The sequence below is a fragment of the Zeugodacus cucurbitae genome, chromosome 4, assembly GCF_028554725.1.
Source record: "Zeugodacus cucurbitae isolate PBARC_wt_2022May chromosome 4, idZeuCucr1.2, whole genome shotgun sequence".
NCBI lineage: Eukaryota > Metazoa > Arthropoda > Insecta > Diptera > Tephritidae > Zeugodacus > Zeugodacus cucurbitae.
In genome coordinates this window covers 53,793,241-53,815,837 of record NC_071669.1, presented here as the reverse complement: position 1 = coordinate 53,815,837, position 22,597 = coordinate 53,793,241, and the positions used below count along the sequence as shown (strand labels likewise).

Genomic DNA, 22,597 nt, shown 5'->3' with positions numbered 1-22,597 from the left:
GTAGCTACCACAATTTTAATTAAGTTTCTTCAAAACTAAAAGACAGTCATTACAACTTTTAGAAATAAAATAAAATAATAACGACATCAACAACAAACCCTTCAATATTACATAACACATTCGTATATACAGACCAACATATATACTTGCAAGTACATGGCATACTTAGAGAGCGACTTTATGTGCGGTTATGGGGAGCTGTTGCTGACAGCAATGTGATATATAAAGGGTATATATGAACAGATATAATTATATATATATATTAAAACTACATATGTAAACATAAACATATTTACCTAATAAAAATAGTACAACAACAACAAATTGCTACGAAAATAAAAGTACTCCAAAGTACGACTCCACAAAATGGGCTTGTCAATGAGCTTATACAAAAGTATGTTTGAGTGTGTGTGACAACTGCCTGAATACATTAAAAAGTGCTCAGAGGCACTCTTGTAATATTGACATAATTTACACGCCGCTAAAAGTTGCAGTTAGATGAAGTTGCAAGTGCTTCAACAACTACAAACTATCTTTATGTGAGCATCACAACAGCAGCAACAACACTAACAACTTAACTATAACAACAATTATCAGTGATAGTAAAACAACAACAACAATAAAATTAGCAGCTACTGGAGGCGCCATACATACATACATACAAACATACATGTTGCAAGTAGGCGTCGCGTGGCTTGAAGCCTAAAATTAAAGCAATGAGCAATGTGGCAAGAAGCAGTTGAAGTCACCTTTCATCTAACGTTAAAAAGAGTGTGAGTGCCGCAACACTTCAGCGCGGTTGGTTGGTTGCTTGGTGGTGGCAACTTTACAAGCCACCGATGAGTGCCACAAAATGTGGCACAAACTACAAAGAATTGAAAAAATGTGTAACAGAAAAAAATTCAAGTGAAAAATGAAAACTTAAAGCTGCTTAGCAACAACTTTAATGCGCAACAATTGCAACAACAAGCTGTCACATAACAACAACACACTCCGAAACAAGCTTAGTTGCTACAATTGACGGCAAAGCGGGTTATTAAAAGGTAATGGGATTATTTGCACCCGACAAAAGCACTGAAGTGCATAATTACAGCTGTTGCCATAATAATAAGTAACAAGTGGACATACACACACACACACACATATATGTATATATGTATAGGTGTAGCTTTAAGACTTGCACTATTGCTGTGGCAACAAACTATCACCAGTTAAGCCGCTTTAATAAGTGGGTGGTGTGTTGTTGTTGTTGTTGTCATCGTCGTTGTTTTTGTTATTGAAGGTCAGCAATGAAGCGCTTAAACAAGCTGAGTACCTGCAACAGCTGTGCTGAGCCGTAAATCGTTTGCTTGCAGCAAATAAGCAAACACGAAGAAGATGAGGAAGCAGAAGAAGAATAAGACGAAGTAGTGGCAGAAGATCGCAAATTAATTCCTAGTGAAGTTCAACATTTTGCAGCTTTAACGGATTATTTTGTTGAGGTAATTGGTGTCTTGGCTTTTCTATGAGAGGAGAGTAGAGTCTTACTTTAATGGCATATATTTTCAAAATAAACTTTAATTGCCTGTTTATTGAGCAGAAACATACTTAAAGACATGTGAAGAAAGTTAAGCCAGTCTCAAGAATATTAGGCATTATGGTAAATATTCTGTCTTAAATGAGTGGAAATGGGTCCTAACAGAGACAACGCTTACCGTTTCATCGCACACTCTCAAGAGATTAGACCTAGACTCCTGAGACAGGAGACTCTAGATTGTGTAAAATTTGTCTCTAAGTGAGACCTCTTAAATATTTCCTTAAAATCCCTCCGAAGTAATTTTGTGGTTCCCTGGAGTAGAAAGTGATCACGAGACTTGGGATTCCAACACAATTGAACTTCTTGTTTTTTCGGTAACCAGCATCTATTGATAATAGGCCTACAGTTAAGACACCTAGTCAAAATTATTACCACCAGCCATGTACATACATCTCTGTTTTTACCAACATTGGACAAAGTGTTTTCCATTAACGATCCTCACTCGGCAAGTGACTTTAAAGCCGACCATATTTCTGTAATTTAATACATATTTTAGTAGCTGTTCAGAGTCGCCTTAAAAATCGTATCGTGGGTCATCCGTGGTTTCCCTGAAAATTTCATGAGTCAAAATGGCATGTTATGGTTCGATAAATTATCCGAATTGTCACAATTATTTCCGTCCTATGACTATATAAGTTCGATGGTTTGAAGAACAAGACTGAAACGTATATTCATACATATATAAAGACAACCACAAAACGATGTTGCTGCCGACATTTCTCATTCGTATTTCAACAAAAGCGACATTTTTAAAGATTGTACCCAATAACTTCGAACAACAAAGCGTTTTATTTTGGCTCTAAACAAATATGGAAATAAATATAATTTCAGTAGTCGATATCAAGATGGATCTAGAAATATATTATATAGAACCCACAAGCTCACAAAATTGCATGCCCTATCTTGATCAAAACCATATATAAATATTTATTTATAAATATATTTAAGTTCAAATAAAATGTTTCGTTTCATTTCTGCTTCAAATTGTAACAAATCTCGTAAATTCCACGCTGACTTACGCATTTCTGATTATACATGCCATTGCTTTATCACGTTTTGTTTAGCTTTCTCCGCCCATTTCGAGGAATATAAAAATTCAACTCTAATAACTCATAAATAACGAAAGCTCTCTCTCGCGCTTTGCATATTTAATTGAAGTTATTTCAGAGGAATGTGAGGTATTTCGTGGTTTGCTTGAACATACATTTTATTTACTGCATACCTTTGATGTTTTTTTTCATAAAAAGAGTTGTTTTGTGTTACAAGCAGAATTAAAAATTATAAAGTGTTGTTATAAATATTTAACAAAAGGCAATATAATCAATATATAAATACTAATGACGATAGATTTCATTAGTATAGCTGCGATTAAACTATAAGCAGTTCGAGATCATAGCGAGTTGAGAGTTTTATAGGTCTGATATCTGGTTTTATAGATCTAACGTTGAACTAGTCACTCTGTAAGAGACAACTTCCTTGTCTATCAATCACATCAGAGTAAAGTCTGGATCTTTTACGGAAACCTTTAATAGATTATATTAGATGATAGATAGTGTTATAACAGTTGGACGAAAGTAACGAAAATAAATATCTTTACACTCAGGACCTCAATACAATTTTGTCATCTATGATAGATCTCTTCTTATTCGATGGGAAAAAGTTTAGCTTGATTTAGGTCGCAACGAAATCTTTATGAAGTAATAGGTGCTGTGTAGTTCCGAAGCTCTTCAAGAGATATGTATTGAGAAACAAACTAATACTCGTAGCTACAACTGCGCTTCCTGGTAACATGGTATGATAGGTAACATAGAGGACGAGAGACAAGTGTATTAGTTGACCTAATCTGATTTCCATACCTTCTTCACCATTTCTCTTACACAAATGGTTTTTCGTTTTCATGTCGCCTATTTGACATTTCGAATTCACTAAATCCCAGACATTACTTTCATTCACACAAATCAAATTTCCCTTCACTTAATTTCGCACCGATTAATTCACAGATTGAAATCTATAAAAAGAAACAACAACAACAAAAGCAAAAACAAAAATACTGTGTTAATTGCCTCGCTATGCATTTGAAGATGGTGTTTTCATCCGATTGCTGCAGTGTAGTAAATGCAAATGTTGCATGCCACCAACAAGTGGCAAGGTGGTACTCAAAGTGATGTGGAGAGCCATTTGCCGAAACGGAAGCTGGTAATGAATAAAGCTGTGTATAATTGCGAATTGTCTTCGTTTATTTCTTATTTCTTCGCTTGCAGATTTGCCTTTTACTTTTCGCCAATGTCGTTTATGAACTGACGTTTATTGGTGTTTCACTGCAATTGTTTTTCTCACATTCACTCCCATTTGTGTTGTTGCTTTTACTGTTTGTTTTCATTAAGTACTTACAATTGCTTATGGGAATCGGTATTACCATTACGGGGTGTTGTTAAATGAAAGTGCCTTTTTGTATAGTTTTCACTCATTTAATTTTTGGAATATTAAATTAAAAGAATTGCGTTTGAGCGCGTCTTAAGGGCTGAAAGTGGAGCTTGGTCTGTTGACGTGAAGAGAAATTTTGAAGTAGAGGGAGTTAGATATCATTATATTCTGGACCTTAAAGGTATATTCTACCGGAACCCAATATGTATGTTGATGAACTAATATAGCTTCCTTAAGTTTCAACAAAATATTTATCGATCTAAAACAAAGATTGTGATCTTTGACTATATGTATGTATGTATTACAGGATAACGAGCTCAATAACATAGAATTGAACAATGTAATCTTATCTTAATGGGGTCATCCCTCGTGATGGGCTAATACATTTTTTTAAATCATAAATTGCTTCTTTAACATCTCGAGAATACGGTAGTAAAGTGATTTTTTAGAAATTCGAAGTCGTTTTATAAATATAGCATTTAGAAGAATGAGCTGTCCGAAGCGCTCAATTGGCAATTGGAAACTTTGAACGCGTTTTTCTCAAAACTCGTATCTCAAAAGCCGCTTGACCAAATGGCTTGAAATTGGTAGGGTACATTCAGCAAGTAAACGCATGGAACGCTTTTTTATTATTTAAAAATTCCAAAAACTTCAAATTTTTATAGCAAAAATCTAAAAAAACGGTATACCAAAAGGGCAATTTTTGGTATATTCACTTGATCGCAGTGCGTTCCATGCGTTTAAGCTTGCAGATTAAAACGCCGCTAACTTTGTTCGTTTCCGATAACCCAATCAGCCGGAGTCGTGGAGGAAGTGCGAGCCCATTTTTCCGAAGCAGATGTGTTCTGAAAGCTGTACTACACAATATTTTTAGCTGAAAATTTATATTTATACTGTCGAAACATACGTTAATAAATAACAAGTAAGGAAGGGCTAAGTTCGGGTGTAACCGAACATTTTATACTCTCGCAATTTATTGATGTAATTTTATAAAGACAACACAATTCGACCCATATATTCGGCATAAAGTTCAATAGAATAACGAAAATAATCATAAATAGTATATGGGGACTCAGGTAATTCCTAAACCGATTTCACCCGTTTTCACCACCAAGATACAATGTATCGAAGACTATACGATCACTTAATTTAATATTACTTATAATTAGGTATATAGGATCTGGGGGAAGTTATGACCCGATTTTTACCATTTCAGGTACAGAGAGAAACTGTTATAAGAAAAAAATTCAGAGGGAATGAATTACATTAAATTATCTGAGGGATTTACCTATATTTTCGGTGAAAAATTAACCTTAGGCACTGAGTTCTTCATGTTTGATATCAGGGGCCTTGAAAAGTCATGGTCCGATTTTGACAATTTTTCCACAAGTGATGTCACAGCTCAAATACAGTATTTGTGTAAAGTTTTATTCCGCTAGCTTCATTGGTTCCTTATGAATACATTATAAAGTGAACGAATCAGATGGAATTCAAAATTGGGTTATATGGGAAGTAGACGTAGTTGTGAACCGATTTCGCCCATATTCCACCCGTGTCATCAGGGTGTCAAGAAAGTGTTATATACCGAATTTCATTGAAATCGGTCGAATAGTTCTTGAGATATGGTTTTTGACCCATAAGTGGGCGACGCCACGCCCATTTTCCATTTTGTAAAAAAATCTCAGTGCAGCTTTCTTCTGCCATTTCTTATGTAAAATTTGGTGTTTCTGGCGTTTTTCGTTAGGGAGTTAACCCACTTTTCGTAATTTTCAACCTAACTTTTGTATGGGAGGTGGGCGTGGTTATTATCCGATTTCTTTCATTTTTGGACTGTATAAGGAAATGGCTAAAAGAAACGACTGCAGAAAGTTTGGCTTATATAGCTTTATTGGTTTGCGAGTTATATACAAAAAAACTTATTTGAGGGCGGGGTCACGCCCACTTTTCCAAAAAAATTACATCCAAATGTACCCCTCCCTTATGGGATCCTATGTTCCAAATTTCATTTTCATAACTTTATTTATGGCTTAGTTATGACACTGTATAGGTTTTCGGTTTCCTCCATTTTGTGGGCGTGGCAGTGGACCGATTTTGCGCATTTTCGAAAGCAACCTCCTCAGGGTGACAAGGAACATGTGTTCCAAGTTTCATTAAGATATCTTAATTTTTACTCAAGTTATCGCTTGCACGGACAGACGGACAGACGGACAGACGGACGGACAGACATCCGGATTTCAAATCTACTCGTCATCCTGATCATTTATGTATATATAACCCCATATCTAACTCTTATATTTCTTGGTGACACAAACAACCGTTATGTGAACAAAACTATGATACTCTGTGCAACAGGTTGCGAGAGTATAATAATAAATTTAAGGTCCTATCTATTTCCTGGTCATCGAAAAAAAAATTCTAAAAAAATTACTAAAAAACAGGTCGTTACATGGGATGACCCCCTTAATCTAAATATTCGAAAATTAGAGGTGAGATCAACAGGTCCAGAGTTCAATTGGTGAATGGAAGCCAAAGGGTTTACAAAAAAGGGTATAAAAAAGGCAACTGGAAAGAATGTCCATAGTGAGATCGACAAGACAATCTATTGAGGTTAGTAAGCAAGGTGGAAACACAGGAAACTTGAGATCCAAGAACTAGGTCTGTCAATCAATCTCTAAAAAACTCAAAACTGCATTTCAAATGATGACAGAACTGCAGCTGATAATACAAAAACTAAACAATTAAATTAAAATTTGCGATAAAAATATTTGTCTACAAATAGTATAGCGATTTTTCAACGCATAAATCGAACACCCCTATAGTTCGAAATCCTCAAATGAAAATGGGGCTGACTCAGACATGCTCTGAGACGAGATTCAGATACAATCATCCGGAATTCTAACGACTGGAAAGCTAGGTCCCAAAAAGTTGTAGAAGACTAGCGCAAGATCATAATAAATTTGGCAATTTGCTACCCCGCGGAGGCATATGATCATACCATCTACAACAAAAACATGCTTTTTTTGGATCTTAAGAATTCAATTAATTGTATGGTAAATATTGAAGATATATTTAAATATTAGGTCTACAACTTCGCTTCCACTTCATTTTTCTTGGAATTAAAAAAGAAAAGCAAAATTTCCCGGAAATGTCGAGAATTCGGCTCAAAAAGTGACATTTTAAGTTGAGAATAAGTTTGGGATGCAAACAGATCTCTACAAATATTTTGTTGGGTTAATGTTGCCACAAATCTCCAAGATCGATATAAAACGATTTAATCGACCTAGAGACATAGAGAAGGAATATATATATATATATATATATATATATATATGAAAGTATGTGTAATTAAGGGGTTAGTGGTAGTCAGATATACGAAAAAATTAGAATTTTCAGTAATTTTTGTTTGCTATTTAATATTATTGTTATTTTACAAAAGTAATACAATGGCATTATTATACAACGTTTTGACTTGAAGTCACGAAAATTTTAACAAAAAAATTCTATAATTTCCAAAGTTATAGCTGTTTGTGTTGACCCAGTTCCACAAAAAAAGGTCCTTGGTCCTTGCGGTAAGTTCTTGGAGGAAAAATTAGTTTTATAAATAGATAATCCTGGACCTGATCGAAGCTTTTTTGTTTTTTGTTTTTCAAAAATTAACAAAATGGCGGCCTCAGAAAATTTTTCTGGATTTTAGAAAAAAATTAACAGTTGATTTGTCTTAAGAAATTTCGAAAAAAAAAAGTTTGGATAATTATGTATTCTAAAAGCTGTATAAATTTCATAAAAATCTACTGAGCGCTTTTCGTGTTACGGTTGGCACCAGTTCAAAAAACATAATTTTGATAAAAACTCATTTAAAGTTTAACTCGAACGTTTTGGAGTGCTCGATCGCTCTTTGTTATTTGTCGAATAACTCGAAAAGTAATTTTCGGATCAAATTTTCAGAGAATATTTTTAAGATATTTCACTTAACGAAAATGCAAAAAAAAAAAAACAAAAAAAAAATGATTTTTTGAAAATCCTGACTACCCCTAACCTTAACTTTAAGCCTCCACTATTTAAAAAATAATAATGTAGTTTCATTGATAGCTGAAAGTACAACGTAAAACACTTGTTTTCAATAAAGTGAGTGTTAATGAGATATGAATTGTAAATCGTAAAAAATAAATGTTTTTGTAAACGAAAAATTAACATTTTTTTTTGGTTTCAATACATACTATTGAGAGATATAATATTTTTATTATATTAATTTTTTAACGTAAAAAGAATTAAAATATGAAGAAGTCAAGATATGTGGTTAAGCAGTGAAATGTGGTTAAAAATTTAACAAATTTAATAATGATAATGAATGAAAAAAATTTAAAGGTAAAATACATATATACACACACCTATAAATATGAATTTAAATAATTTATTCATACACACTTCGCACACACACAAAAACAATTCAAATTCATTGACATTGTTGAGGTACAAAAATAAGTAGAACAACAACAAAAAAGTCGTGTTAATAAAAATATTGAAAAATATTAAAAATCATATTCATGTAAATTAATTAAGTGTAAATACCTAAAAGGCAAAGCTCTTAACGGGATTAAATGCGGCTTAACAAATCAATTACAGCGCGCAGAGGACAGGAATGTGTGTGATTGTGTGTGTGTATTTATTTTTTCATTTTTTTGTCATTTTTGTATTTTCAATTACAATGCAACGCGTTAAAAAACGTGAGTGTGTGTGTGTATGCGTGTGTATTTATTTAACATTTAAAAGCTCTTTCTCTTTGCATGCCAACTTTGTCAAGGATTACGCCAACAATGGCCATATTAACAATTCGATTTGCGCCGTCATTCGTTAACAAATTAAATGTAACAATGAACGAGGATTGAAGAATCGCAGCACAAAGAGGCAGAAAAGAAATAAAAGGGAAATAAAAAAATACAAAAAAAAATTGGAAATTAACATACAGGTGGATAAAAGGCACTGGCCAACAAGCGTGTGTGGAAGGAGTTATTCTACTGGTACACAGCATAACATAGCACAGAAAATGTAGCATATCACAGAAAAAAACATAGCATTTCATAACATAGCATAGCCCAGAATACATAGCATAACATAGCATAGCAAAGCATAACGCAGCCCAACATAGCACAGCACCACGCAATAAGTCCGCTCAGCGCGTGTTAATCAACCAGCAAGCAAATCGGTCGCGTTTGAGTGAGTGAAATGTTTTGCTGCGCGAAATAATGCGCCCGGATCGACTGGTCCATGCAACAGCAACAGCAGCGACCAACAATGCCAGCGATTATTCATATCAGCGGCATGCAACAATGCAGCCGCGCCGCTTATGCAGGCAGGTGTGTTGTCAGCAATGAAGAGCAAGAGAAAATAAAATGAAGCAGATCACCTACGTCCATGAATATAAGGACAACAGTAGAGTTACACAAACATACATAAATATTTCTTGTTGTTGTTGCTTTCGCATTTCTGCTGTCAGTGAATGCCAGCGCTTGTATGGCGGCCAAGATAAGGCCCTAAGCATTCATACGTTTGTATGTGGGTATATACATGTAGATATGTGGCAAGTGTTGCTCGCAACAAAAGTAGGTTGCTGTTACATCTTTTGCCGCTTTTGTGGCAGCACTTATGTCTTTTTTTTCGCATCCAAGTCCATGTACATTTATATACATAGAGGTTTCCATATACATTTTTTTGTATAGAGTGCATGCATGAAGCAGCTGCTGTTATTGTTGCGATTTTATGCGCGCTCGTTCTTGCAACAAATTGCAATTTATCCTTAAGCGCAAGTATACTGCGGAACACACAGTCACACAAATATAAGAGTATGTGAGCTATAGCGTATATTTTTCCCACAAACTTGGCCCGTGAGTATGCTTACTTTGAAATATTAATATATGTACATACAGACCCAGTAGGAAAAATATCATATAATTTTTCTCTCGAAAATGGTTCGATTAATGATTTTGAGAAGTCACTTTAGAAAGCATTCAGTTATATATATTATTCTCTTGCCATTCCTATAATTTCCTCTTTTTGTTCCATGATATCAAAGTGGGCCGCTTAAGTAACCTAAACTAACTAACAAATCTTACTATCTTATTCGCTTTAAGAATGACTCTATGCTTTCTTGGGACCATGTACGTTAGTTTAGGCCTCAAGCTAAACGCACGATAATATCAGATGCTTACTTTAAAATACTGGAGGGACTCGCCACCTCAATTCAAAGAAAGACGAACAACACTGAGAACCAGAAAGTATAAACGGTCACTCCAGCGGAGAGATCATAGACAACATTCACGGACTCATAGGTTAGGTAGTAAGGCTGTTTCCCAAAGGGAAACACACGTCAACTTTAAAATATAGTCCTTTGTGAAGCCTGAATACCGCCTAGATTCGCAAATTAGGAGTCGACAAAGCGCCCTGAACCTATTACAAATCTGCAGAGATTTTTAACATCTATATTCGCTTTTTCGCAAGAGTGAACCAAGAAATCTCTTTCTTGATCTGGCAAAGGCGGGACATTCCAGAAGAAAGCGATGAGACTTTCCACCTCATCCTCCTCCATGCAGTTTCTACAGCTAGCATCCGGTAAGATTTTTAACCTTACAGCGTGGATCCCAATGGGACAATTGCCAGTAAGAACCCCTACGACTAAGAAGAGGTAGGGCTTACTGAGGGCGAAAAGTTCACCCTCAGTATCCACTGTATATTCAGCTCACAATTCTATCAGGATTTTTCAAGATACAAATCAACTTCTAATGTCTCTGATTTTATGGAAACTTTGATATGGTCTCTAAATCTGTAGTCCTATATTGTTAACTCCAGACCGAATCTGGGTACTTCTTCCAAAACAAGCTAAAACTATTTAAATATCTTGATCTTATTTAGGTTTAATCTAAATATTGGTTTAAACTTTTATTATATAAGACTTGACCTCGAAAAACTTTGAAAATCAAGATTCTCTAAATCTATATACATCTTGCAGATGGAAGCAAAAACAATCGTATCTGCATGATATATGGGAATGTTCGTCTATCCATTATGGAACAGAGACATAAAAATAATTGAGTGCTTTTTCATCCTCCAACAGTGTCGCCTCAGTATATAGTTCAAGGGGATACATTTAAGGCGGTTCCAAACCTTTGATGCAGTTAACTTTAATATAATGATGATTCAAATCTTTCTGGTTTTTCTAAGATGGGTATATATAGTTTTTCTTGCATTTGCTTTAGAGAACAAAGAAGCACCGTAATTGGACAAATTTTCATAGATCCTATAGACTATGTACTACTATTTAAGGAGCTACAACATTAATAGAGTAAGATCTTGTTAATAAGCCTCTGTTTAGATTAAAATCGATCTCTCCATGTTCTCAGGTCACAAAAAGAGAAAAGAGTAAACAAGAAAGGAGATTTCCTACAGGGTCACATGCATTGTTTAACTCGCGTTCGCCTGCTCACTGCAATCTTTGTGGTGTCTTTTCGAGACTTTGAGGTATCATGTAACAAAAATTGAAGTTGCAGCTACTTAACACACTTTGTTTTCGCACTCAAGAGGCAGTTATGTTACATAAATTTTCCATGTATAAATAAGAATATATATTTAGCTATTATGTATAGCTGTGGTATGTGCAACTTTTTGTAACTTGAAAATTTAAATGGCTATAAAAACATATACATATATGTATATATACATACATATACACCACACTTAAATATGATGGCATGTAATTTATACTTTGGTCATTAAAATAAAACATTTTCGTAAGCAGCAACTGGAAAATGAGGTGCAAAAAAGTTATTAGTCAGTCCTTGACAAATGTGTAAGTAGGTTTGTACATAAGTATATTCCATATATATATATATATATATTTGGCGTAGGAACCGCTTTAAGCGATTATAGCCGAATCCACCAGAGCGCGCCACTCATTCCTCCTTTTTGCTTTTTGGCGCCAATTGGAAACACCAAGTGAAGCCAGGTCACTTTGCACTTGGTCTTTCCACCGGAGTGGAGGTCGTCCTCTTCCGCGGCTTCCTCCAGCGGGTACTGCATCGAATACTTTCAGAGCTGGAGTGTTTTCTTCCATCCGTACAACATGACCTAGCCAGCGTAGCCGCTGTCTTTTTATTCGCTGAACTATGTCAATGTCGTCGTATAAATCGTACAGCTCATCGTTCCATCGCCTGCGGTATTCCAAGTGTATATGGCAGCAAGTAGCTTATGGGGTGTGATAGTACAAAACAAGACAACCTTTAAAAGACGATTGAAATATTAGAAAAGTACATTTGTATTTGTAATTAAGAAAATGTGTTTTTTTTTTCGAGGAAATTATTATGTGACAGCTATCGTCAGCAAACGTGTGCGCAATACATGGATATAACTTGGGTACGGAAAAAGCTTAGAGTTAACTTATAATAACCCGGAAGAAATTTCTATGGGCAACCTCTATGCGAGAAAATGTGGATTAAATCAGAGTTTACTCTCTAGAAGAGCTTCATCTTTGGTATTCCGTTTTTCTTTTTCTTACTCGAGGAATATCAATATTGGATGAGAGTGTGGAACCTAAGTTTTTCCTGAAGAATGTTCTATTACGATCCTTTATGAGATAAAATGGAGATCAAATCAAAAGTTAATTTTTAAAATGAGCTTACTCATCTTCTTCTCCTTCTCTTTTAATCATCCGAAGAATATCCGTATTGGATCTGAGTGTGGAACCTATGTTTTTCCTGACGAATGTTATATTACGATCCTTTATGAGAAAAAATGAAGATCAAAGTAATAGTTTCTCTCTAGAATGAACTTCCTCATCTTCTTCTTCTTCTCTTTTAATTAATCGACGAATATCAACATTGGAAGAAAGTGTGGAACCCAAGTTCCTTAAACTTTCAGGTACTTTTATACAAGTAGAATGAATAGTACCAATATCCATGTGCATAGCTAAGATATATAGAGATCGATTCTTACATTCCACATAAGGAATGAGGTCTTCTATTACAATACTTCGCTGTCAGTTGACTGCTATGATTAGTCTCTTCGGGGTCAAGATGGACGAAAGAAGTAAAGGAAGATTTGAGGAAATTCTGACTAGAAAACAGGAGAGAGGCAGTTATTGTTCAGCTGTCCAAATATCGATCTCCCAGAGCTGTTGGGATTTTGAAGACTGTTGAATCCCGAATTTGTAGAATTTGGCAATTTTTAAATAGTCCCCGATGACTCCAGAATATGCTGTGGGAAAAATGTCATTTGAGAAAATTTGTATGTATTTCGAACCCATGAACTACCGATTGGTAGTCGCGAACCCAACGTACTCAACGTACTTAACGCACTGAACTACGCCACTACAGTATAAACGTTTTAAGACTAACTTTATTAAATAACACTACATTTACGACAGTGTCATAAAATAATTAATTTTTGGCGTAGAACTTCCTTTTGCGGAGAGTCTTATGTAAAATTTTCACATACATTACCGAAACGAAAGTAAAAGTTTTCGCGTCAATCACGACAAACAACAGCAGCGGTAGGTACACGCATGTTGTACTTGAAACAAAAATGCGACGGTAAAAGACATGACAAAAAGAGCGCAAAAAACACAAAAGAAGACAAGAAAAATCGGAGTAACTGTCACCAAATGGAATTTCGCTGCTACTGACAGGCAGTTCAAATGATCAATGCATGTCACGTACTTAGTTCGACGCTGTAATTTATGGACCCTCGTATGCCGGAACAAGTTGTTGCAGATTTCGGGTGTGTAGGCTGTCTTGTTTGGTTCGTCAATGGTTGTCGCCAATGTTGTAGATTACGAAAAGTAGAGAGAATTTGCGACATAATACGAAAATTTCATTCATAACTTTTTTGTTTTTATTTTGTCTTTTTTTTTGTATGAAACTTTCTCGAATAAGGCAACTTGTGTGGTAATTCAAATTATTTGAACTAATTGATAGTCAACGAAGTGTTAATGACGTGCGAGGTCGCAAAATTAGAGGATTACCAGGAAACGGTGATAGAGGAAAGGAAGGAGATCTTATATTTTCTAATTGAACTCATCGAGTCTTAATTACAAATACAGGGTGATTGAAGTATATTCCTAGAAGAGATCAATTATAATAAGAGTAAGTACAAATTGCACTCTGGGCGACCAAACCTAACTCATTCTACTGAAGATGAAGTAAGATACTTCTAAGGGTTCCTTAAAGTATTATATATTATTAAAAATACTTTTTGGAAGACTAGAACTTACCGATCCAGTCAGGTCTGGGTCGCCGAAATAACAGTCCTTGGTCGGATCCGAGTCAATCTCGGTGTATCGTATAACCGGCTGTTGTGGGGATTGTACTTCGGATGCGACTAACTACAGACAAGCACTGAACGCCATTCACAGAGGAGCTATTTACACCTTCATTGACTCCCTCCGCATGAATGGCGTACTTGGAAAACAACACCCCCCGTTGCAGACACAGAGCTTGAGTTGCCTCGCGAAACTAGAGTGACTTCTTTCTGGACACTGTAGCAGACTAAACTCCTACCTATCCAGACTAGACCCTGACATACTCAACATATGTCCTGCATGCAAAGAGTCCCCTCATGACACTAACCACCTCTTTGCATGTCCCCTTAACCTTACTCGTCTAACACCCCTTTCCCTTTGGTCCGACCCCTACGAAACAGCTCGTTTCCTGGGCCTCTCGTTAGATGACTTCGATGACAATAAGGCTAGGCTTGTCATTTCAGGCATGAGTAACCGCTACAACAGCAGCATGAAAAATACTTATATAACTTGCTATAATACTGATGAAATTTAGCCTAATAGTTATGTAATTGGTATTAAAAAATTCTTATAGTAAAGAGAGGTTAGCTGGGGGTAGTTGTCACTAAACATTGGCCAGAAAGGTTAATCTTTACTGAATGTGAGTCCTTTGAATAATGTTTATTATCATTATGTGTTTCTGAAACATTGAGGATATAGCCGAAGAACAAGAAGGGAAGACGCGGTTTATGTCTACATAAAAGTTCTAACTAGAACATACTTTAGTTTTTCGTAATATTTGAGAAATTTAATGCACGCGAAGAGAGGTGTAAAAAAGACATGTAAAAATATAAATATCTCAGTTTGAACGAGAAGTTTTCTAGGTTTCTTTAGATACATAAGTAGCAAAGAAAAATTGATAGACTAGCTTTTATGCTAACGAATATTGGGTCTTCGGTCCAATAGTTAGATCTGTTGTGATGTAAATCTAAGATCTGTTTTGGTTTCATTGGAAACACTCCCGTGTAAACAGTTTCCATGTTTCAATAGCGGAAGGAGTACCATTTATCGAAACATGCTTGAATAAAAAAAGAAAATTCTTTCAGTTTTTGAAGAATTTCTCTTCAAAATGGTACCATATGTTAAAAATTTAGAAATAAAGTCCATAGAAATTAGTGATCTTAAACACTTGGCGCATTTTATGATTGAAAAGCTCATTAAATAGGTCATCCCGTTTAAAACCGCAACCCTCATGTAAAAGAAAAGCTAAACAATAGTAGCTTAATTGGAAGAGGGAGAGAAGTTCTCTGTAATACTTGCGCAACACTGAGCAATCCAAGGTCGTTGTGAATGTGAACACGTGTTTTTTAGGTTATCGGTGCTTTAGCAAATGTCAACAATAAACCGGTTTTGATAAAAAAAAGAACTCATGTAATTGAAATCACCACAAAACGAAAAGTTATGTAATCAAATTATTTACAGACAATTAGAACGATTAACCGATAATACCAAACACAGATGTTCCATGAGTGAGGAAGAAAGGGAGGCTGAGGAAGGCACTTGACAGAGATTGTGATGCTGGAGTAACGGAAGTAGTAATTTAAGCAGATTAGCAATACAAAACACTTAATCACACCTCAAAACATATTAACTGAACTCGAGTGACGAAGAAGATGGAGCGGTAAGTCGCAATGCATAAAATTGAGCGTAAAACCGTTATGATGAGATATAATGCCAACTGATTAACATGATAATACAATAGAGCAAATTGTAACAGTTGCAATCACTCAAGGACGCAAAAGGGTGCTGTAATGACTCGGGTGGAATTTTCACGAACCACTTCGCATATAAATGAGCGCACATGAGGAAATATAACGGCAAATAAATGGGCGACTGAGTGAAGAGGCAGGCGGTGAGAAGGTGTGGCATATATAAATAAGAAACAGCTGTTTACATTACTGGCGGAAGGCACAAGGCAGAAGCATAATAATGGAGAAATAAAAAGTAGAATAATAAAAGCAAAAAAAAAGGGCAAGGACAGCGGTAATGTTGGCAAGCAATACATGAAATATAAATTTGAGCACACCCCTCTTCGCCGCACAAGTACATAACCCACAAATATAAATGTCATTCAGCTGGCAAGCGCACCGACAATGAATGCAATGATCCGAAGTCAACGAATGTCCGCAAATTGCTGAGCAAATAGTGTGATGAGCATAATATATACAAACTTACAACAACAACAACAACAACAAAAAGAGTTACAAATGAAGCACACAACACAAAATGAAACGAAAAGAGAAGAAAGAAAGCAAAAAAACGAATATCAAACATAAAACAACCACCTCAATTGCAATTTCAAGTGTCATTCTTCATTCCGTATGCATTCGGGGAAGGGCGTCAGAATGGCCATCATTGCTGATGATAATGACGTTGACTTTTTGATCACTATCGCCGGCAGTCGTTGATATGCAATATTTATAAGGGTCCACACATACTTATGCAGTGTGGCAAGCAGACACCCTGATAGTGTCGCTCTACTATAGATTGCACGACTGCATGCGGTAGGTAGCGGGGGGATAAAAGCAATTTTGTATTTTCAACGGTTATGCAATTTTGTGGTTGATAGCACCAACTTATGTACACATGTTGAATGTACATACATATATACATACGAGTCATAATAATATGACTATATAGGACAAATAATTTAGTACGGTAGTGGTGATGACTGTGGAGGGAATAATTTTGTAGCAAAGTGTAAAGAAACTGTGTCAGATGATTAATTATAATTTATGGCGAGTGAATGAAATCAGTAACTATTTAAAAATAAATAGTCTTAGATATAACCAAGCTCATAAAAATTTAGAGGTTGAGGGCTATGGATATGCCAAGTTTAATATCCATATTATAGAAAAAGGTATTTTAATATGGTAAGGTAGTTTGAGCTGTATTATAAACTAAGGAATGTTTTCTTTGTGGGTCAATATACATTTTTGCACCATAAAAGGATGAAGAAACACTTACTACATGTCAAAAGTGAGAGGGATAACAATTTTCTTCGGGACTTAATCGTATTATCGGTTCGATAAATGATAGAGGAAAACGCACTTAGGCTAGGAATGATAGTCCTTTGTGAAACCAGGATCATCTCCCATGATTAGATATTAAGATTAGACAAAGCGTTCTGACCCTACTATAAACCTATATCTTCCATATCCGCTAGTTTGCGCGATTGTACGACAAAGTGAGATCCAAAAATCTTCGTCTTCATCTCAAAAAGACTCTCCCATTTCAAAAGGCACCTCCAGGTAGCTTCTACAGCTAGCATCCGTTAAGACTTTTGACCTAACAGCGCGAATCCCAATAGGACAATGGCCAGTTAGATAATTTTCTTTCCTAAGAAATAAACATTATATTATATAGGGATCTATTTAGTGAGTATCAAATAGAACAAACCACTGATATAAATGTCATAATCTGGCATAAGTCAAACAGAAATAGCATTGAAAACGGTTATAGCACTTGCTTTCACATGCAAATTTTTTGATAAGAAAGCGGAGCAAAGAAAATGCAAAGTGTATGTGATTTGTGGCAACAACTCTATATCAGAATATTATAAATAGTTTTATAAGTAACTTTAGTGTAGATATACCTTTGTTTTCATTATCAAATGCTTCTTGGCTTTCAATTCATTGCAAGAACTTTACTTACCAAGAATTACATCTTGATTGTAACATAAGCAAATATGAAAGGGGTTCGAAGACATATGTAACTGCTGTGTATTTCAAATAAAATTTTATCAAATTCAAAGTTCAAAGTACGCGGTCGCAAATCTCGTCATTATGACTATTTTTAAATATCGGTGTGTTTTCAGAAATTATCAGTTTCAGTGTTTCTAGAAAGTGTCTATGCTTTTTAATATATTGCGATAAGATATATCATTAGATCTATCAATAGCAAATGAAGAAGTAGGCATGATACCTGCTATATCGATATTTGTCAACAACTAGTTTGATAATCGACCTCCCGTACGTTTTCTTAGAACAGTTTCAAACAAGCTTACTTAGGTTATTTTCTTCCAGCCTTCATGTTGTTCAAGCATTTTACGTATATGATTAAGATTTCTTCAATTAGTTTTTAGAAATTCTAATTTAAAGCAAGTAATTATTGCCGAAAAAGTTTGGAAATTATTTTAATTCGGATATTATCACTTGCAAGTTCCTAAATTTTATTCAATATGTTTGCAGCTCATTATAAGTACAAGCCGGTGAATACCAGGGTTACGCCACCCTGAACACATGAAAATCAGGTTCTGTAAGAATTTGTTTACAAAAGTATTTGAGGTGGGCCTTCCTTAAATTTATATATAAATGATGGTGTACATGATTGGCATTTTAATTTTCGTTTGAAACAAGTAAAAATATATTTTTCTTAAAAAGTTATAAATTTTGAAACACAATTTTTTACGCAAATTGAAGCACTTTAAAGAATGAGTTCATATTTTTTGCTAAAAATACCGTATAAAAATCGGATACAAATTTTTCAAATTATTCAATCAAAAAAATCAGTGTGGAAAATCTATTTAGGAAGATGATTTTAAATTTCATGTTAATCACTTGAATAGTTTTTGAGTTAACGTGTACACCATCTCGAAAAATGTGGGTTTAAGAAAAATGCAAAGGATGAAAAAAAATGTACTCTCGGCGCGTTCCCACCGCAATAGTTTCTAATGATCATAACTCTCATAATTATTGAGACATTATTTTAAGGAATACTCGTTAAAATATTTGAAATTAAGCAAAAACAAAAAATCCAATTTTTTCCAAGGTGGTGTAACCGCTTAAGGGTAAGATAAAGCTAAAGATATGAAAATACCCAACAAATTATATTGTAATCGTTTAAAGAAGATGATCTGGTCGGTAAATCTAACATTAAAGGCTCAAAAGTAGCGAGTTATAACGCTTGTAGTTTAAATTCAGAATCCCAATCATATTTTTGATACGTTTTAGTAAAAGAGCGCCATCTGTCGCCTATACATGTATTTGGTAACGTTTCATTAATTTTTTCTCGAAATTATTTCTGATATTACCTTATTAGTTATGAGGTAACGCAAGAAAATTAGTTTTAAGCCACAAAACCAAACTAACGTTACAGCAATTAAAGAACTTACCCTTCAACACCAGCTGTACACTTTACGATCCCGCCAACTGTCGTTGCTTGCGACACAAACTCATCCACTTCCGTACTACCCGAGGTCGAAATGATAACAACATTGTTGACAGCAACACACGGTGGCGGTGGCGGCGACGGCGCAACACTGCAACTAACATCAGCGCCACAAATTTCCGTTGGTCGTAAATACCACTTGGTTTGTGAGCCGCTGCTGGCATAAAAATCCTGTGAATTGCCAGCGCCAACTGTGACAATAGTTGCTGGAATCGCAGCAACGTCATCTTTAAAACTGGCAACATTTGCTACATTCGCCGTGTCGCTTGTGGTTGTAAGCGCCACAATAGTTGCTGGTAATGTGTCTTCCAGCATTGTTGTTGTTGTATCGAATTCATTTACCGACGCACGTCCACTATCGGTAGCCGGAATATCCTGCAGCTGATAGGATTGTTGTTGTTGCTCCTGCTGCTGTTGTTGTTGTTCATGATGTTCTGACTGTTCATCTGCTTGTAACTGTTGCTGTGCGCTAGTAATTAGTATTGGACACGCCTGCTGTGACTGTGTAGGGTCGCACGCGCAAATGCCGTTAGCAACAATGCTGCTGCTGCCACCACCCACTTGTATCACACTGGCGTTGATACTGAGCGCGTTGGTGTTATTTTGCTGGTTGTTGTTGCTGTTATTTTCGGCTTGTGTGCTTGTGTCCAAGTCCATGTTGGCGCTCGGTTGTATTGTTGTAGACATTTTATTTACCGAATGTTGCGTGTTGCTTCTACGAATTGTTGTTGTTTTTTAGTAGATATTCTTATGGTTGTTGTAGCAAGTGTGTTGACTTAATATTGTTGCACAACAACAACAAGATACTTATATTTATTTACACTGTGGCAAGGCCGCCACACACGTAACCACACAGTCACCCCAGCAAATGGGTGGGCGGGGGTAGTTTGTTGGCGTCAAATGCTATGCAGGTGGGTGTTGCTGTAGAGGGTTGCAGCACATACATATATACATCAGTATATGTGTAGGTATGTGGGTTGAGTAGATAAAATTTTGTTTAGCAATCTATTGATTTTGCAACACTCTTCACGCGATTGTGCAACAGAATGCTGCAACATTAACCACAAATTCACTGCTTGTTATTGTTGTTGTTGCATACATTTAAATACTGTTACAAGCCGCTGAGACGTCAGTTAACGCGTTGAACTTTGACACTGCCGCGGCGGGGAGCGTGAGAGAGGTTTGTATTGCATACACAATGGCAGTGGTGGACCAGGTGGTAGCGTTGGTCACCAAAAATTGATATGTAAATATTTTTCAAAACTTTTTTCTAAATTTTTTTTTCAAAACTTTTTTTAAAAATTTATTCTAATTTTTTTCAAAATTTTTTCGAAATTTTTTTCAAAACTTTTTTCGAAATTATTTTCAAAATATTTGATTTTGATTTTTTTGTTCAAAATTATTTTTTCGAATATATTTCCAAAAATTTTATTTATTAATTAATTTTTTTGAAAAAATCACTCTTCACTTTAATTGACTTGGTTGTTATTTTTTGCACTTAATAAATTTCACAAAATTCTACAGATTTATTTGCTAAAAACGATTTCAATTAATTTTTCACACGCGTCTGCAGCGCGGCGCTGGCAGCAGCGTTGGTTTGCCCAAATATTCTGTCGCGTTCTTTTGTACAACTACGTCGTCAATACACAGATGAGCTCCTTTCATTCCTCGCCACTATGAATCACACCGAAGACAGGCTTTATTTTATTTTAATATATTTAAAGACACATTGCACTTCTTTCAACATTTTTTCAGCATTTTTTAATTATTTTTCACTGCAAAATGTCAAATGATTACAAAGAAATATTTAACCGCTAACCGCCGCGCAATCGACACGAGCGTCATATGTTAAAAACAACAAGAAACAAACTGCAAAACACAGCAAAAGTTTATATCTATGCGAGCGGCGCCAATGCAACATGTTGCCAGCGAACATGCCGCCCGAACGTGTTCGATATGCGCCCACAACGGTATGTGGATGGGTGAAGAAAAGCATATTTACACCAACAAACAAACAAACAAACGATGCTCACACACAACTGCCGATGCATTTGTTTATACACGATGCTGTTCGGCTGCGCTGAAAACAAACAACAAACAAACAAAAGTCACGAAATGCGCTTTGCTTGCTTGTTGGTGGGATGACAAAGTTGCCGGGCGCAGCATTGTGCTGTGCTGTGTTCGATGCTTGTCGGTGTTTTGTGTTTGTGGATTGTAGGCGCCTTCTTCACTGCTTTGCAGTGGAGCAGCAGTTACATGGTACATTCGTAAGTTCCACAAAGTGTGCATCGAACTTGTTCGCTTCTTTTGGAGCTTATTTTTGTGTGTTGTTGTTGCTTTGTTGTATGTGCATATGTGCTTTGAAAGGTGTAACATTGCCTTGCGCGCCTATAAGTATGCAATGAATATTCTAACGTTCATAGGTGGATTGAAATGAATACAGTGAAGGCAAAGTAGAAGGTTTTGAAAATAAAAATAATAATGATAATTATTAAAATTATTATTTAAATTATTATTTAAATATTTTAATAAAACAAAATTTAAAAAAGATAACTAATAAATATGAAAATTAAATAATGCAATTGAATAAAATTAATTAAAAAAGTATATTAAAATAATTCTAAATAATGTAATCACAATTATTTAAATGATGTGTATTAAATTTACTCAACAATTCTAGAGCACATATAATTTAATTATTAAAAATTACAAAAAATTTATTTAAATTAAGGGAGTCATCACATGTGACGGCCTGTTTTTTAGTGATTCTTTAGAATTTTTTCTACGACGAGTAAAAAGATAGAACCTTAAGTTTATTATCATTCACTAAGATACTCATATTTCCACAGTATACATTTAAATTTTAAGCTAAAAATATTGTGTAGAACATGAGTTACAGCTTTCTGAACACACCCGCCTTAAAAAAATGGACTAGCGATAACGATTCCGGCTGATTGGCTTATCGGAAACAAAAAAAGTTAGCAGTGTTTTAATTTGTAAAACTACGATCAAGTGAATATACTTTTGGTATATATTTGAAAACAAAAATTGCTAATTTTTTTTTTTTAGTTTTTTGGTACATATAAAAAAATTTAAGTTTTTGG

The 22,597-nt window shown here is 35.2% G+C and overlaps 2 protein-coding genes across 2 annotated transcripts in view; both read right to left on the bottom strand.

Annotated features, from left to right (window-relative positions):
- The window catches only part of LOC128921827 (potassium/sodium hyperpolarization-activated cyclic nucleotide-gated channel 1-like), a 51,100-nt gene extending 29,232 nt beyond the window's left edge, over nucleotides 1-21,868 (bottom strand). Inside the window, exon 1 of the mRNA XM_054230323.1 lies at nucleotides 19,438-21,868. Coding sequence (XP_054086298.1) covers nucleotides 19,438-20,180 — 743 coding nt within the window. The 5' untranslated portion in view covers nucleotides 20,181-21,868. The remainder of the gene's footprint in view (nucleotides 1-19,437) is intronic.
- LOC105211052 (uncharacterized) overlaps nucleotides 1-22,597 on the bottom strand; it is a 319,612-nt gene that overhangs the window by 107,709 nt on the left and 189,306 nt on the right. The window lies entirely within an intron of this gene.